At 44.6% G+C, this 18372-nt stretch overlaps 1 protein-coding gene across 3 annotated transcripts in view; it reads left to right on the top strand.

Annotated features, from left to right (window-relative positions):
* SLC6A20 (solute carrier family 6 member 20) overlaps window positions 1-18372 on the top strand; it is a 436355-nt gene that overhangs the window by 326107 nt on the left and 91876 nt on the right. For all 3 annotated transcript variants that reach the window (XM_078688162.1, XM_078688164.1, XM_078688163.1), the window contains exon 3: window positions 8859-8950. In XM_078688162.1, coding sequence (XP_078544288.1) covers window positions 8859-8950 — 92 coding nt within the window. The remainder of the gene's footprint in view (window positions 1-8858; window positions 8951-18372) is intronic.

Below are 18372 nucleotides of genomic sequence, written 5' to 3' on the forward strand. Positions count from 1 at the left end.
ATAGAGGAGGGAAAAGTCTAGAAAGTGTTATTTGCGAGTTCATAGTACTAAGATGAGGTTTGGGGTGAGTAAAAGGAGAGATGGAGGAGGGAAGAGTCTCATGGTAGATAAATGAGGTTTGGGATGAGTCAAATGAGGCATACAAGAGGGAATATTTTAGAAAAGGGGTTGTTTGGGAAATCATAGTAGTAAAATTAGGTTTATGGTGAGCAAAGGAGGGATAGAGGAGGGAAAAGTGTAGAAAGGGTTATTTTGGATATCAAACTAGTATAATGAGGTTTGGGATGAGCCAGAGAGTGAAGGTAGAGGATATATTGAGAGATGTATAGGTGAGAGAGTAGTGCATTGGAGAGAGTCAAAGGTGTGTCTTTTTTTCTTCTTCTACAGTAGGAGTAAAGTAATAAATATATAGGTACATGACTACATAGAAAGGGTATACATGTATAAGGAAGATAATATATTGAGATTTAAAGTTGTATTGGATAAACCCAGACTTTCAACTGTTGCTGTACTTGAAGATAATTTATTTGTGTATTTTTATAATTATTTTATTTGATCTTTTCCTCAATATTTCAATAGTGAAGCATTTGTAGATAAAATAGTTATGATAATATTTACATATTGTGATAGAAAAATAATGTAGAATTTGTAGCAGATGTAAGAAGAGGGCAAGTCATCCCATCATCCCCACTGTCCACTCTGAAAGAGGTCTGGCTCCATTTAAAGTCTAAACTAAGAAGGTGTTGAACCACTTGAGGGCCGCTCCTTGGCAGAGGTGGTGTTCTATCTGAAATCTGACTGATGGGGACTGGGAACATCATATCTGTTGAAGTTCCACCCCAGCATCTGGGCTAGCATCAAAGTCAAAGGGACTGGAGCAGATTTTTGCATCCGAGTGAAGCCAGCACTGAAGCGGGTTCTAAAAGCACACACCGTGCAGAGGACGGATCCAGCAGTGCTAACCAGACTGGAGGCACCTCAGGATACTTGGGACCCAAAGGCACACAAGAGGGAACCAGAAGAGTGCCAAAGATGAGCAACATGGCCTCCCTAAAGGCATACATTTGTTGCTACATCGCATTTATGAAGAAGCTCTAGATGCATCAGTACTAATTGTGGAATCAGCTCCTTGGAGGATCTGAGGCGAGACAGAGTGGTTCGTTGATGCTCTTGTGACTTCTCTGGAAATAGAGTTGCAGGATTCGGATGAGCCCCGCTTGCTTCCTTGTGTTTCCTCTGATTTCAATTTGGAATTAATCTAAGACTTGGACCATGAAGAGGACTTGTCACGAGAACGACCTCAGGAGTGAGTCTACATTCTCCACTACCTTGGGTAATTTTCACCACATCGGAACCTTCTGCCCTGAAGCAAAAGCCAAATGGGCACTTGTCTGGGTTCTACTATAGGAGAGACATGCCCATCGTCCAAGTGTCAACCTATTGAAGATCTTGCTACAGGGATAAATCCCGGGACAAATTACAATCGGCATCAACAGTCTAGCTCAAGAATGCAGTTACTCACCATACACCACACGACCCAGCAGTTACATTGAAAAATCCTCCAACAGCAAACAAGATCCTCAAAGATGGAAGCCGGGGAAGAAGCTGGAAGCAACGATATATTAGCACTTGTACCATTCACACACATCTCTGGGGTTTCCCAGCTTCCTCAAGCTAACATACACCAGTTGTTTAGAGGGACAAAGCCACAAAGAGGAGCCAAGAAGCATCCCATTGGTACAATTAAAGGATACGCAGCAGACTTAAGGGTCATGTGCATTTTACAGGACACTATTGCCAATGGCCTGCCCAGTCCTTCAGTTACCACAATCCGATGCCCACGGCAACAGCCAATAGACAATGAGTACTCTTGGCTCACATGATGGCAAGTTTCCACTAGCAAACCATGGCCATAATGCATTTCCCACCACTCAAGGAATGTTTCATCCTACATGTTTGTGAGCACCTGAGCACAAAACACCTAGGGCCATATTATCAAGCCTGGCCGATAAAATTATCGCCGCTTTGTCGGCAGGAAACTGCCGCTAAAGTGGCGATAATGGGCTTGATAATAGGCTCTATGGAATTCCAATCGAAGCTCATGTTAGATGTGAAGGACATCTAACATGAGCTTCGATTGGAATTCCATAGAGCCTGTTATCAAGCGCATTATCACCACTTTAGCGGCAGTTTCCTGCCAATAAAGCGGCGATAATTTTATCATCCATGCTTGATAATATGGCCCCTAAATTTTATTACAGGACAAAAGACACCAGGTAACAGAGTAATTCGGCACAGGTGATCACCACAGTTGCACTTCAAGAAAAAAGCCCTCACAATGTTGAATGATCTATCTGGTTCACCAGTGAAATGGCATAACTTGATATTATGAATCACAATTAAAAATCAACAAAAGGCTAGTATGTGGGTGTATCAACATAGCAGTGATGTTGTGAACCACCAATGGCTGCCTTTTCCCACATATGTACATATCGCACTAGCTTTTGCAAAACAGCAAAGGTGATCACAAGACTGACCAACAAATAAAAGCCCCCTAACAATCATGTTACTCATGGATCAGAAACAATGTAGCAGATCAAATTAGCAAGATATGCTATGGCACTAGATATGACAAGCACAGGCCAGGACACACCTGAACACAGAAGAAAATCTGACTATTTCAAAGTTCTGTTTCAGTTAGGTGTAAATTTACTTTCCTGCCTTCAAAATTTCAATCTTGATAAAATAGTGGGGAAAATAATATATTTTCTCTTTTTGTATGCATAGCATATTTTGCAAGAAAATGCTTAATTTTGTCAGTCTTATTTCACATACTTCTTGAAACAATTTCAAATGTAAAAACAAATATTCATTTCCCAATATATCCTGCGTACAGATATTTTAAGTCATACAAAATACCCATTTGATATTTAAAGATAAATATGCACTTTTTCAAAACTCAAAAGCTTAAAACAACTTTGTTTACATTTGAACTAAGCCATATTTTTACATTTCAATTTCAGAAGCTCAGACTTCATTCAGTGGCTTATGTGTCAATTTTTATTTACTGGCCAATAAAGTTTCCAGTCTCTTAGCTGAGCAATGGAAATTCCAATAGTCTGGATGAAAGGAATTCTGATGCACCAGCAAGTGGGCTCAAAGAGGCTGGCCACAGATGGGCAATTTGGAGCAGTGGGGCAGCTTCTGTCTTGTGTAGCCCTGAAGTAAGGCCAGATACAGCAGTCCCATGGCTTCTTGCTAAACAGATCGCCGATGAGACCATCCTGCAAAAAATACCAAATTATATACCAAGCCCTGGGATGGGCTCTTTGTGGATTGTATCTAATTTGTAACTAGGGTCTCCAAAACAGAATATATCTATACAAAAACAGTCAACGCTAACCACGTCCAGGGCCAGCTTTAGGGCAGTGCGACTAGTGCACCTGCACTGGGCGCTGTCCTGTGGAGGGGGCGTCGAACTCAGGGGGGGGCGTTGTGTTTAGCAATTACTTATGATTGGAGGGATAAAGGGCACTTATGCCTGGTGGTAGTGAGAGATTCCGAGGAGGCGGTCATGGGGTGTGGGGGCACCAAAAATGGTTGTTGCACCGGGCGACACCAGCGCTAAAGCTGGCCCTGACCACGTCATAGCGCTTTTTTTCTGACTTTCATCCAAGTTGCACAGCTACCGCAAAAAAAGCACTCAGGATTCTCCAGAGAATTGACATTACAAAGCTCTGGGAGAGGGACAAAAATTGATATTCAGTGAAAAGTGAAGCCTAAAGGCGAGAATCAGCGGTATCTCGTGATGCACAGGAGACGGGCACGAGAGACATCCACATGAAGAAAGCAACTTGGAGGCACTCTAACTGCTGAAAGCCCTGTACACAGAACATGACACGGTGTGCACAGCCTCGGAACACAGAAAAGGCACACACTCACAAGGCCTACTCCTGCAAAACACAGGGAGAAACACTTCCTAGAGAGCGCACACCCTCAAAGCCACAGGACCGGTCAACCACCTTTAAAACAGTCAGAAGGAGCAGGCTGACCCACAAGAAATCACCAGAGGCCCCTCAACTGCAGAACACATACAGGACAGAGAAAGAGCACAATTGCTCCAAATAAAGGGCCCTATTAGGATGGCGGACGGACCTGCGTCCATCTGCCACCCCAGAGGTGGAGGGACCGTCCGCAGGGTCAGCGGCGGTCCCTCCGTGCAAATTAGGATGTGACAGCCACCCTGGTGGTCACATCCTGTATTTTTAACATTGCGGCGGGTGCTGCTTGAAGCAGCGCCCGCCGCAATGTTAAAACTGCATGCAGTACATTTGCATGCACAAAGCGGCAGGCACCGCGTGGTGCCTGCCGCTTTGTGCATGCAAATACAGGGGGTACCATAGGTACCCCCCATGTGCACCCCCTTCACCCTGGGGGCCCACAACGGCCCCCCAAAGAAAAGACCGTATGCCTTTTCGTGGCGGCATTGCCGCCGCTGAAAGGTATAGCCCAATGCAAATCCTAATATGGCTGGCGGTGTCTGATAGACACCGCCACCATATTAGAGCTTTTCCGCCGCAGTCTCATAGCGGAAAAGCTGCGGACGGTCTCCCCGTCCGCAGATGACCCCCCTGCCATCCTAATCTGGCAGGGGGTCTTTTCTCTCACCGCAGCGGTGAAGCCGCATCCTCCGGGCCGGCGATGGCTTCCGCCGGCCCGGAGGATGCGGATTCACCGCAATCCTAATCGCGCCCATAGTGAGGATAATGTACACTTGCGACACACACCTTTGCCTCACACTTAAGTGTGATTATATCTACGCGCCCTGATGCTGCATTCATTTTTTTATTTAAGTCTTGGAGCAGGTAATAAAAAAAAAGTGAAATGTGCCGGGCTCACATTAAAACGAATTAAAAAAAAGTAGTTAAAAAACATGAGTAAGGGGTTAGAAAGTTGGTTTAAAAAGTGAATATCACCATGTGGCAGCAGCGAGGGTGGAGGGTAATTACAATGAGGGTCACAAAGGGGAGAGCAACAAGAAGCCACTGGGGAGGGCTTGAGAGAGTACACAGCATGTTTAACAAGAATTGGCAAATCCAAACTGTTCGCGGGTATAGGAGAGCTATTTGGCTTTGTCAATGTTTTGTTTTTGGGAAGATAGGAGGGGCTAGCAACTTTGGATACAGTGGGAGGGGTTAAAACACCAAGACGCAGCCAGCATTGGCTGCATCACAACGCTTTTTGTTAGGGTGGGTGAGGGGCAGACCAACCTGGACAGGGACAGGGGGCAGGCAACATGAGAAACAGTGGGAGGGGTGCAGCAGGACGATGACGAGTGGGTGGGAGCAGCACGACAACGGGTAGCAGGAGGAGGGCAGGAGGGGCAAGGAACTCGAGGGACCCCTAAAAGAGGGCAGAAAGGGGTAGCAAGATGACAGACAGTGGGAGGAGAATAGGCAACAAGGAGCGGAGCATGTGAAGCAGCTTGCAAACATATGCCCTCTTGTGGGGTGCTACAAGTAAAATAATTAAAAGTCTCTCCAAAAGTGTGCATGCGGTTGTAGCATGCTAGGTGCTGAAAGGAAGCAGTACTTGATCCATGCTCCAAGAATCTGCCAAACACGCCAAGAGAAAGTGAATCTTGAAGGCGCTGACCAATGAGAAGAAGGGAAATGAGTGATGAGGAAGCCAACCAATGGTAAGCAATGGGTGGGTGTTGTCAACATAGTTGTTGAGGGCACGGATTCCACACAAAAAATATTTTAGACACTATTTAATACTAAAGACTCATAAATACAGTGTTTATATTGAGTTTAATGTAACGAAGTTCTATTTGCTTGACATGAGTGAGGCTTTAGGCCTACTCATGTTTTCAGATTACACGTTTAATGCATCTGGTTTCCAGTGCTTGACACAAAGTAATCTTCCCCCATCCTTGGCTCAGATACGACCTTCAAGTTGATATTAATTGCATGAAATCCAGTCAGCCCAAAGGTCTGCTCGCAATGTGACATTTATAAATGGAGTGGACGGATGTTACAATCGGAGACGAGCCAGTGCTCTTTCCAGATTTCCTTTGAGGCAGACCTCACCTCAAAGCCTCATTTGCCTAAATACTTAGGGGCAGATTTATGAAGGCCTTGCGCCGCCGGTGCGTCACTTTTAACATGGGAAAAAGTGACGCACCGGCGGCGCAAGGCCTTCATAAATCTGCCCCTTAGAATATTTTTCATGTTCCTACTCTTCAGCCTTTCAGAGCAGTCCTTATGGCATATGCTTTTTCATTTTCATTTGCCTTGTGCTGGACCGTATTCTGTGCTGGATGTTGACTAGAATAGGGCTTAGTTTCTGCTGCCAAGGATTTTACACTTATTTGCATAACTGACTAACCAACGCCTTTTACCTTCTGCAATGAGTCAAATTTTTTATAATCGTTCATGGTTTGTACTTTTAATCTTATCTAAGGAACGTATTTCTGTGTGGAGTTTCCTATGTGTTCCTCGGGATTTAAATGGTTTGTGTTTAGGCTCTCTTCTTTAAGAATCACAGGTAGCCCTGATTCATCAATCAGCCCTTTTAATGCTGGAAAGCGCCAACATTTGTGTGCAGCAAATGGCCCCTTCCTACACAAAAACTAGGCTGATCACAACTCAGACATCCTTTCAGTATGGAACAGGTGTATCTGCGTTGGCACATGGCACCACAATGTGCGCCAGCGCTAGAGAGAGCGCAGAACAGCGCCACTTCTTTCAACATTTAGGGGCTGATTTACAAGCCCCTTGCAACACATTTACACTGCCGTTGCATCACTTCTGTGATGCAGCGGCGGCCGTAAATCATGCGCCAAGTTGCGCTGTATTTACAAAGTGGTACAAAAGGGGGTGGTGATGGATGGAGCATCTGAACCAATCAAACACTCACACCCAGTCAACAGATCTGGGTTTAATCCATCACCGTTCTTTAGCCCACTCTGCCACCCTAGCTCAGACATGGCCATATGCAAATCAGTCTGACCCTGTGCCTCATGGGAATAGTCCAGCCCGAACTGCCCAGCCATGCCTTCCCTGGACCGGAAACAAGCTTCCGAGGACCAGTTTCTGGCATTTCAGCCGTCTTCAGCCCGGCTTGCTTGAATCCAGTGGCAAAGTGAGCAAGGGACTCACGTCTGAGCATACCCTGCCAACTTATGGCGAACAAAGTGGTACAAAAGAGGGTGGTGATAGACGGAGCATCTGAACAAATCAAACACTCACACCCAGTCAACAGATCTGGGTTTAATCCTTCACCGTTCTTTAGCCCACTCTGCCATGTCCATCATCCCCTTTTGTATTTACAAAGTGACGCATCTAGGGAGATGCGTCACGTTGTAAACCCCTGCACCACATCAAACCTGCGTCAGGTTTCATGTAGGCGTTCCAGCGCAGGGTGGGCGTTCCCTCGCAGGTACGGCTCGTAGAAGTGACGCAGTGAAATCCACAAGATTTCACTGAGTCACTTTTACGGCCATGCTGTGTCAAAACCCTGTGCCTGCTTGAAGCAGGCGTAAGGATTGACACAGCATAGTAGGCATAGGCAACCCCCGAGCCTTGCTGGAACTGCGTTGCGCTTGCGACGCGACTCCAGCAATGCTCTGCATTTCCGCCGGGGATGCGACACGCATCTGCCCATCTGTGCGCCACGGCACGCCGCATTGTAAATGCGGCGCATCAGTGGTGGCGCACGGGTGGATTTGCGGGTCGCAAGTTTCCTGCCGCATCCCTGCTGATTTGCAGGGATGCGCCAGGAAACATATATCTGCCCCATGGCGATTTTCTGCTCCTCCCCATTCATGCAACAGAGTGCAGCAACTTCACTTTATGTACTGCTTTGCGTTATTTATTTGTAATTTTGGAAATAACAGGGAGTGCTTTGCTTGGACATTTATCGGTGACTGGATCTGATCACTCTTGGTCCTTTCACTCTGTGAAAAGCAAACTGACTCTCTTGCCCAGCAGTTCATCTTGGAATCTCTACCTATCCTGTGAATGACACATTTGAGGTATAACACTTCACGTACAAAGCCCCTTCATCCGGAACTCATTCCCATTACGGCTCTGCCTTGAATCTGTAAAAAAAAACGTACAGATGCATCTGTTCCGATAGGCCTTTGAGTTAAATACATGCTGACTGCTACTGTAGGAGTTAACTGTTATGGCATCACAGAGTACTCAATGGAACATATTTACAAGGAAGTGGCAGAGCGTGGCGCTAACCGGCTTGGCTTAACGCCGCACTCCGCCACTTCTGAATCGCAGGGCTGCACAATATTTACAAGAATACAGTGCATCATTTCCCCCTGGGCTGGTGCTAATTTAGCTGCCTAGCGCCAACGCAGGCACCCTTGCACCAAAGTGCAAGGGTGCCTGCGTTGAGGGGAATGATTGTTTATGCACAGGAAGGAAGGTGTCTGAAATGGTGGTTTGAACCTTCTATGTGTGCTGCTTAATGCAGCACACATAGATATTGCTCCCATTTTATAACCAGATTGCACATCCTCTGCATAAATTATATTAGGCTCAAAGGACCGACCGAGTTTAAAGAACAGCATTTAACTCTCTTTCATCCAATCATGACTCACTATCTGTAACCACTACTCAAGATTCTGTCATTTCTGTTTCTTATGTGATGGTCGTTCCAGTTTTGGGATCTATTGTGTTGCATTTATTAGACTAATGGGTAGATTTACAAACGGCGCAAACCAGCACAACATGTTTTTTGTTTTTGCCTCTTCTGAATCCTCGATGTCCTACTGCCACCTGAACTGCTATGTCTCTGTCAAAGTATTCTCTATCTGAAAAATATTTGTTTTCTTTTTTCAGGTATTGCAAGTGTTGTTGTTTCCTTTTTCCTCTCCATGTATTACAACGTCATCAATGGATGGGCATTTTGGTATCTTTTCCATTCGTTCCAGGTGAGTAGCAGCAACTTTGTTGCCCCATTGTACTGTGTGGTTACAATTCCACTTGAGATATCTATGGATCGTTTTAAACTTGTAGCTTTTATGAGTGTTTAAATAGGATGCCTCTTTGACTGCTGAGTGTTAAGGAATGAGTAATGGTTTATACCATGGACGTAGCCCAACAAAACCAAAAACACCCACTGCTCATGTAACACCCACTCTCCGATATTCTGAACCACTCTAACATTCAATACGATATGTATGTTGATGACACTCAACTCTGTTTGAAGATCTCCTCTCCAGATGACATAAAAACTCTAAATTGTGCACACCTAAAAACTCAACAATGGCTAACTCATAATTATCTGTTATTAAATATCCTCAAAACAGAATACCTTCTTCTTGCCCCCCTGCAACAACTCAATACCTACTCAAGAGTGGCTGAAACAACTTACTGCACTTAACTGCACCTCTTATGTTGTTGACTCTGATAGATATTTAGGTATAAGCCTGGACAAATACCTAAATATGCAAGATCACATCAGTGCTACTATTAGGGGAGCCAATCATCAGCTCAACACGCTAAGGAAAATCAAGCCATTCTTATCTCCTGAGGACATCCAGTTAGCAGTCCTATCCCTAGTAATATCACACTTGGAATATGGTTTGGTGACCCTAGCTGAGCTACCTAAAGCTAGATTGGCTCAGCCTATAGCCACTCTGAACTCTTCGGCCAGACTCACGCGGACTCCAGAAAACATGACCACATCACACCAGACCTAATTCAATAAACTATCTGTCCATCGAACTATGGATCTGATTCAAGATAGCTTGCCTGACGCACAAAGCTATTCATTACAACACCCCCATTTCCCTGGCAAAAAACTTGAGCTATCTGGCTTGAGAACTTAAGAAGCTCTAATACCCTGCTATTGAAATTGTTCAAGTTCAATAAGAAAAGAACATACAATCGTGCTTTCTCTGGTCTTGCTCCAAGAATATGGAACGCTCTTTCTCTCGAGATCAGATCCAACCCATCCACTACCTCATTCAAAAAACATGTCAAATGTCAGCTCATGAATGACCATCAACAGCAACAGCCCTGATGCCATCATAACCTTCTTCCATCTCCTGTTTGACAGTCTTTTATACTTGTTCAAAGTGTGTTATGTTTCTCCTCACATGTCCTTTTGATTTATTGGTCTGCTGGAACTTTACTGGTCCCACTAGATGGGCTGATTACCATGGATCACCTTTATTATTTTGATTTCCCCGTGCTCCCCTGTGACCTTTTTATTTTTCAGGTACTGCATATGTTTCATTTTGTTGCTGTACTCATGCTTTTACCTCATTCCACTAAAGCTACTTTGTACAGCGCTCTGATACCCGTATGGGTCATGTTCGCTCTTTATAAAACTTTTCAAATAAATAGTACTTGAATTATCCATGTTCCTCCTCCCTCAGAGCGTGACTGTTTTGTTTGGCTTGTTTGAAACATTTCATTGAGGCTTTTGTAAGAATCATACGAGTTAAACATCACTGGAATAAACCGGACTGCGAACTGTGAGGTGAGAAACCTCTGCCTTGATGGGTTCTGTGGCTAAACTCCAACACATTTACAACAATCAAGCACCCAAGAGTAAGCAGTGGTTTGTATGACGAATCATGTTCTTACCATTGGTAGCTTGGCAGAACAGCAAGGGCTTCCTCAGAGAAAATGTATGTAGTTAATAAATAACAGCACCTAAAACAACACGTAGGTCAAGAAATAAATCATTTAAAAATCTTGAACCAATTTGGCAAAAACAAATGCAATGTAATGATTGAAATAACACCAAAGTAATTCAAATGTTAATGGTGTCAGGGTTTATGAATGAGACAATTTAGCTCTGCCAATGCCTTTTGTTCATGCTGTGCACTATCAATGGATCTGTAAACAAAACAAAAAAAATTGAAATAGCTCAAAAGGGTGTTTTTAAGTAAAAAAAGAATTTAAAAATAGGACTACAAAGTGGGGAGCAAACAATTGTTTGATGATTGTTTTTATGTATGAATATACACCTCCCTGCACAAAAGCAATCATTAAAGGCATTTCCCTTTTTCTATGCTTGCTGCACAATGCAGTGCGCATAGAAAGAGGAAAAAACAAGGGGAAATAAAAGTATTTCCCCTTATTGTGCCATTCCCCTGGGGAGGTGTAGGATGCATTTCCAGTTTTATAAAAACGTTGTAAATCTGGGAATGTGTCAGGTTCCATGGATGTTGCATGCAGCCGCGGCCGGTAGTGGGAGTACTGGCCGAGGGGTGACGTAGGGAGGGGGCAGGGCAGGGTGGGCGGTAGTAATGTATGGATTACGGACTTTAGCAGGTAAGTAACCATATAAATAAATAAAATGAATTTTGTTGCGTCCACTGCATCACCAAATGCGATACAGTGCGCGCAACGAAATTTGTTTTATTTATTTTTATGTTTACTTACCTGTTAAAGTTCGTAATCCATACATTACTACCCCCCACCCTGCCCCTCCCCCTCCCCACGTCACCGCCCGGCCGGTACTCCCACTACCGGCCGCGGCTGGTTGCATGGGAACACCCACAGCAAAACCCATTGAACACTCCTTTAATGCCGAGTAATGCGCGAAAGGGCCCTATATTTACAAGGCAATGAAAGTGCATACAGGGTGACTTTACTTGGCTTTGTAAATATGGGCGAGCCCATAGTGCTGCTGGTGGGTCAAAAAAAGTGATGCACTGGCAGCACAATGGGCTTGTAAATAATCCCCTAAAGGAGCACCATATTCAGGTTGCATTGAAGCCTGGGCCTATATTATGATAAGAGCGCACTTTCTCTGTTTGCGCTATGGCGCACTTTCAAACAGGTGCACAGTGTGCAAACAGGGATAAGTGCACCCTATTATGTTGATTTGCGCTATCCTCAGGACAGCCGTGAACTCCTACTACCTTGGTGGCAAAGCATTTAATTGAAATAAGGAGCAGCTGCTTCAAAGCCACTTCGTGTTTCACAGTGCATGCAGCAGCCCGCCTGCACTTTCAAAAGGGATTAGAGATGCCCTTGATGGCGGGCGCAGTGAGTGACTGCACTGCCCTACAAGGGGATGTCTTGGAGGTTCTTTAGGACCCCCTTTCAGCCCTCGAGAGGGCTGCTCTGAGGCAGCGCATTCACAGTTTGCCACCCTTTTGTGATGCACTTTCAGTGCACTTCCTGATAGCGTACATAATACGTCGAGGGTGCAGAGGCAAAGAGGTCAGCGCCGGTGCTCATATGCACCAGCGCTATCTGTAATACAGAAGGGGACACACACGCGTCTGTGGCCCCTTCTGTATTACCAAAGTGTCCCGGGGGCGAAGAAAGTGGGCACACATGCCCATTGTGCCTCTAGAGCACTTTCTGTAATACAGCCCCTGGTGTTAAATCTCACCTTTATCTAAAGACGGATCTATTTTTCCCCAGTTGCTCCATTTGTCTCCACGCTTTCAGGGATGTCTGTTTGGGTATGAGGCATGTTTAAGTGGGGATTGGGTGTCCACCCTCTTCATTCAAGACCACAGACAAAAGCCAAATTCCACATCGACCTGCTGGTTTACTCCGGATGTTGCAGCTCACTCTGTTCCTTTGCAGTCTTTTCTGCTTTGGGACAAGGATGATCAACAGTAGTAGTCACTCCTGGAGGAGTCTTGAAAAACTTTTTTCTAGTGGGGCTTAAAAAGTGAGCTGCTTTCCTGAGCCTGAGCAAAACTTTGAAAAGCGGATAGTCAATGGTAAGCTGGAGCAATGTAAACAGTTACGAATTCTTACAGACATTATTCACTGTTCTCTCCTCTTCCAGCAGCATTCTGGTAGTAAGGTGGAAAGATCAGTCCTTCTGGGTAGATTTTTTATAATGCTGCTTGGTGGTTTAACAGCGCCTCCAATGGCGCGGCTCCTTTGGTGACAATAGATACGCTCCATACACCACACTCAACCTTACTGATGCACATCAACAGGGGGTGTCAAGAATTGAAAGATTGCCAAAAGATGATACGTACCTTCATGCCTGCGTCTATTCTGACAGCTTTGCAATGCCCATGCTGATGCCCACCAACACTCAGTGCACTGTGCACCCACCAAGTCCTCAAGCTGCGGGCATTCCAGCTGTCTCAAATGGGCCAAACAACACTTTTACCAATGCACTGAAAGGACACCCAAGAACCCAATGCAAACCAGAGGGCTTGCCGACCTCGCTAGGGGTATGAAGACCCATATACGTAATAGAACCGGAACACCCAGTAGAGCACTTGAAGTCTCACAAGGCTTGAGACCCTCACGGGTGAGTAGTGCGCTTTAAAATCATCCCTGATTGACTGATTGACAAGGTTATGGAAAGCACTATATAAATAGCAATGCAGTGAAAAAAACCAGAACAAAGTAATGAATTGTGAATTTCTCTAAACCTAGCATAGATACATTCCTGTCCACTCCCAATCTGTCTTTCTCATTATGGGTCACATGTAATCAACATTTGAAATAGCGATTACCTAATTGCGATTTTCAGTAAATCGCAATTGGGTAACTGCTATTCCAAATGTATGAAACTCCAGGAGTTTCATTTAGTGATTTCTAGGGTGTCACAGATTGACCTTCCTCAATAATATTAATGAGGTAGGTCTCAATTTTCGACCCCCTAGGAATTACTAAAATCACGGGGATTGTGGCCTGCTAGGGTCCGCAGACCACCACGTCTGTGATTGCTTTTCAATAAAGCAATAATTTTTTTTAAATACAGCCCATTTTCCTTAAAGGAAAACTGGTTGTGTATAAAAGGAAAAAATGTAAAGTTTTCTTTTCATATTTTAAGAGCAGGCAGTTGTCTGTGGGACCATTGCCTGCTCTTAAAAAAAAATTTCTCCACCGTTCCCAAAGTGGAAGGGGTCCCTTGCGAATCCCTTCCTATTTACAAATGGGTTACCACCAACTTGAAGTTGGTAGTAAAATGTGAATATTTTGTGATCGCATTCATGGTCGCAAAATATTCATACATACTATTATGATTTGGCATTTTGAAGGGAGGCCCTAAACACGCTCCTTCCAAATTCCGAATCACAAACCCATTTTGCGATTCGATGACAGGTAACCGAATCGTAAAATAGGGTTTGACACCTAGGAGAAGCCTTTTTTGTATTCGCAAATGGGCCAATTCTCTTGCAAAAGCAAAATAGGTTCATATATGTGGCCCTTAGTCCTTTACTCCATTGGGAATTCAGTCCCATAGAGCACAATGTCCCAGTCTACCAAAAGGACCACAATCAGCCTTAGCCAGGATTCTCTCCTTCGGCTGCATTGTTCCATCCCTAACTCTTGATATACTAGCTTTGCCCATCCTTCTCCTGATCGCAGGATGGTACACACCTTACAGTTACCCTTGTGCTACTCCTCCTCTGGGGAAATGAGCTTGGGTGTCCCACGAATCCCTCTTCTTAAAATTGATCCCCTGGAGTTGTTACCAGGATGGAGCTGTGTGTGTCTGACCAAGTATCAGAGTTTCAAAGTGGAATGTGTTTTCCAAACATAATGTAGGGCTGAGCTGTTGGACCCTTTCTGGCCCAAGTCCTTCTCTCAGTCACCATGTCTCATTGCTGTTAGCTGGTACACGGGCCACTTTAATTATGCAGACCATTCACATCTTCTCTGGCCTCCTTGGACTCTTGGGGAGTATGAACAGATCTAATTAAAATGCACCAGCAGAAGCCACAGTTGGCAAACTGTTTTATATTTCTTCCTTTGGGAAAAAATGTAAGGTAATAACACCCTGAAAACTTTAAATGGGGATTTATAAATAAAACCTTTGTAACTAATTAGTGAAATGCTAAAAGAAAGGCTTTCACTTGTTTCCACGTCAAAGTTATAAAAGCAGACCTTCAGTCACTATGCAGATGTATCAACAGGTACATTTCAACACTCTATCTAGAGACATGGCACGTGCCACTCTCTTTGAATATGCAAGATGGACACCTTTTTTCTTTTAAGTCAATCTTTGTTAATTTTACATTAGGCCTCCACCATCAAATTTAATTTCACTAATGAAATGAGCTTGAACATTAAGACTGCATTTCAACAACCTCGATGAGTCACCAGGCGTGAGTGCAAGCTATACAAGAGTCTTTCTACATATCAGGACTGGGCGTAAGTACCTCACTGAGTCCTCCCAGGAGTTCACTGTTGATGAACCGACATTGTCATGGAACACTCAACCCTCATGGCAGCCTTTCATTAGGCTTTGCAACATGGTTGAGCAAGATTGGTCCCAGTTCACGTCAACTGTACTGTTTCCTGCCCTTTTAAGTTTTGGGAGTTGCCATTTTGGCAGTGGCTCATTTGTCTAACTCCGCCCTACAAATACTGTGCTGAGTGCAGAGGAAAGTTGCTCATTTATGGCTAGGGACAGTTTGGCCAGAAGTTGGGCTAAATCAGTCAATCAAAAATGAGATTTCCTTGGCTTTAATCCAGAGCATTAGTCTTACAAGACATACTTTGGAGCTACACATGACACTCCTGCCAAATAAAGCCTGCCCCCGATCTACCTCACCCGTCTCAGAATACCACTATTGTGGGGCAAGCTCACAACATATTAAAAAAGGCCGCCTCCTCACCCTCATACACCTAGGACAGGAATAAGGGTCACCATGGAAATGTCAACCTACTGCTTTAATTTGTAAGATATGTGTAATACACATATTCAACCTTAAAGAGTTTGACTTTGCATTCCTTAATGTCCTAACAGTGTGTCCCTTTTCCCTATACATTTCTGATCGGATAATCTGCTCTCTAAATCTAGGGCCATATTTATCAAGGGTTTGGGTTACCTTTGAGTCACACAGGGTGAAACGCAATCCCAAAGTCAGGTTTACCAAGCAGCGCAAAGCCGCCTGGCCCGCATTTCTTAGTAAATCTAGAGTTACGCAAGGCAGAGCAAGTCGCTGCCTTCTGTTACTCTTCCCCGGGGAGGTATTCGATTGGTGGGGTCTGGTTGTTCCCAAACATCCACCCATGGATTTTGATTTATTCTCAGATTTACCATTAGTGACAGACCTGGGAATGCGTCAAAATGCTAAGTCTTGACACGAGAGGCATAATAAATAGAAATATGTAGAAATATGTATATCCTCATTTTTCCCACTCCACCCTCAAATGTATGACAGAGCACTCGATAACCCGATACAGAGTTGTCACCAGTTTTCCTGGAGTCCTGCACCCTGGTGTCCGACTCCATAAGGGACCACAGAGTGGGCCAAGGAGTTAAAACTGATGTGTAATCATGTGTTCCGTGGTCTGCGTTTCCAATTTCAGCAGTCTGGAAGTAGTTCTTCTTAATCACCTTAGTTTGGGTCCCTCCTTGTCACATGGGCAGTCCACAGACCATCGCCTAATTATAATATTACTTTAACCTTTGTTTTGTTTGGAGAGTTATGTAGACAGACAGGCAGGCAGGCAGGCAAGTAGATGTATAGATGGATGGATGGATAGATAGATAGATAGATAGATAGATAGATAGATAGATAGATAGATAGATAGATAGATAGATAGATAGATAGATAGATAGATAGATAGATAGATAGATAGATAGATAGATAGATAGATAGATAGATAGATAGATAGATACCCAAGTATGTATAATAAACAATAGCCCACATAAACATGTTTAGGTGTAAACCATTGTTTATTTAACCGTTAGCATGCAAAGTAGATATTACAGGTCACAAATTCTGCTGGAAACTAACTTTTTTTTATATCTCTCCTTTTCTGTGCCTGTTCAATACCCTGATTCTTGGCTCTTCCCCATGTTTTATCTACAATTACAACATTTCCAGAACATATGCCTAATGTTTCCTTTCTCATAATCGAAATGCACTCGCTAGGTTTTATGATAATTGCTACTCAACTTTGAAGAGATGCTTTTCCCTGTGGCTCAGGTGAACTTTTTATTACTGAATATGCAACAAAATTACATTTAAAAAAATGGACGCAGAGACTCCCGACATTGGGAGAAGGGACAGACATATCCCTTAGTGGTCCGCATACGAAAGGGAACCATCGCAAATTGCTACCCCGAGGCGACTAGTTGTCTGGACTGTACCTCGAAACGCAGGGCTCTACCTGCGATTTAAGACAGACTACGTGGATAGCAGAAACACCCAAGCAGTCAAAAGTTAAAGGACTGCCTCCACCGACCCCATGAAAAAGCACCAATATGGGCAAGGACAGGCCACAAAGGGAGGCACAACAAATGAAAATGGATCACTATACAGTGCAGGGAGGTTTAACGAGACTGTAGCACAGCCAGCACCCACAGGCACAGGCAAAAATCGATGCAAAGTCCTTAGATGTCAGACGGCTGTGAGCCGACCTCCGCACTGTGGCAGAAAGTTCCACAGCCACCGAACTAAATGTCACTGAGCTACAGAGTGAAGTCTCTGTACTGAAGGCAACCCTGATCGACTAAACCACTAAAGAAGCAGCTTTTAACGTTGTGCCAAAGATGCCGAAGGACGCTCCCGAAGGTGTAATCTGCTCTTTGTGGGTTTCCCAGAGGGTGCAGAGTTAGAAATCCAGAATTATTCCTTGAGAGATGGATGAAGGAGGCACTGCCCCAAGCAGACCTTTCGCTAATATTCATAATTGAGAGTGCGCACCGGGCACTGGCGCCACTGCCCTCACTCCGCCCCCCGGTGCCCATCCCAGAACCCTCATCGTAAAAATCTTAAATTACATGGATTGGGTCTGTACACTCAAGGCAGCAAGGCGTGAGCGTGACCCAGCCTTCGGAAACCATTTAATCTGTATTTTCCCAGACTACACACGTCAGTGCAACAACAGCTTCGGGCAATGAACCTGCAATATGTGCTCCTCTACCAGCAAAACTGAAGGTTATTCACGAGGACCGAGCCCACTACTTCACAACACTGGAAGCTGCATGAAACGGATTAGAACTACACGGGGATGGTAGAAAATGCACCGGCAAGGAATGACCAGGATACTCCAGGGGCCACAACAATGGGAAAAAGAAATAGTGGCCGGAACGGAAGATCCAGAAAGACCTCCTGCTCAAAACACAGCGAGTGGTTGTACGTCGAACCGGATCCTTGGAACTGGCATGATCCGACTCTGGTAATGAGGGTGGAAGATCCCCTAGAATTGACCTGATGGCACAAAAGGCCAAGAGGGAAGCTGCAAAGGCCCTAGTAGAAGAAGTGACTACCTCAGGCTCTGAAGCCAGCATGCGGGACATAGTCGAAGACACCCCACGTGCATGGATAATCTGAATGTCAAATAGCGGTGAGGAGTGCAAGTGGCTGGCAAGTGAGACTCTGCTTTGTATGACCGTACACAGATGGGGCACCCATCCATATGGCATACTGATTGGACTATTTGAGTTGGG

This window comes from Lissotriton helveticus, chromosome 4_1 (genome assembly GCF_964261635.1).
Source record: "Lissotriton helveticus chromosome 4_1, aLisHel1.1, whole genome shotgun sequence".
Lineage (NCBI taxonomy): Eukaryota > Metazoa > Chordata > Amphibia > Caudata > Salamandridae > Lissotriton > Lissotriton helveticus.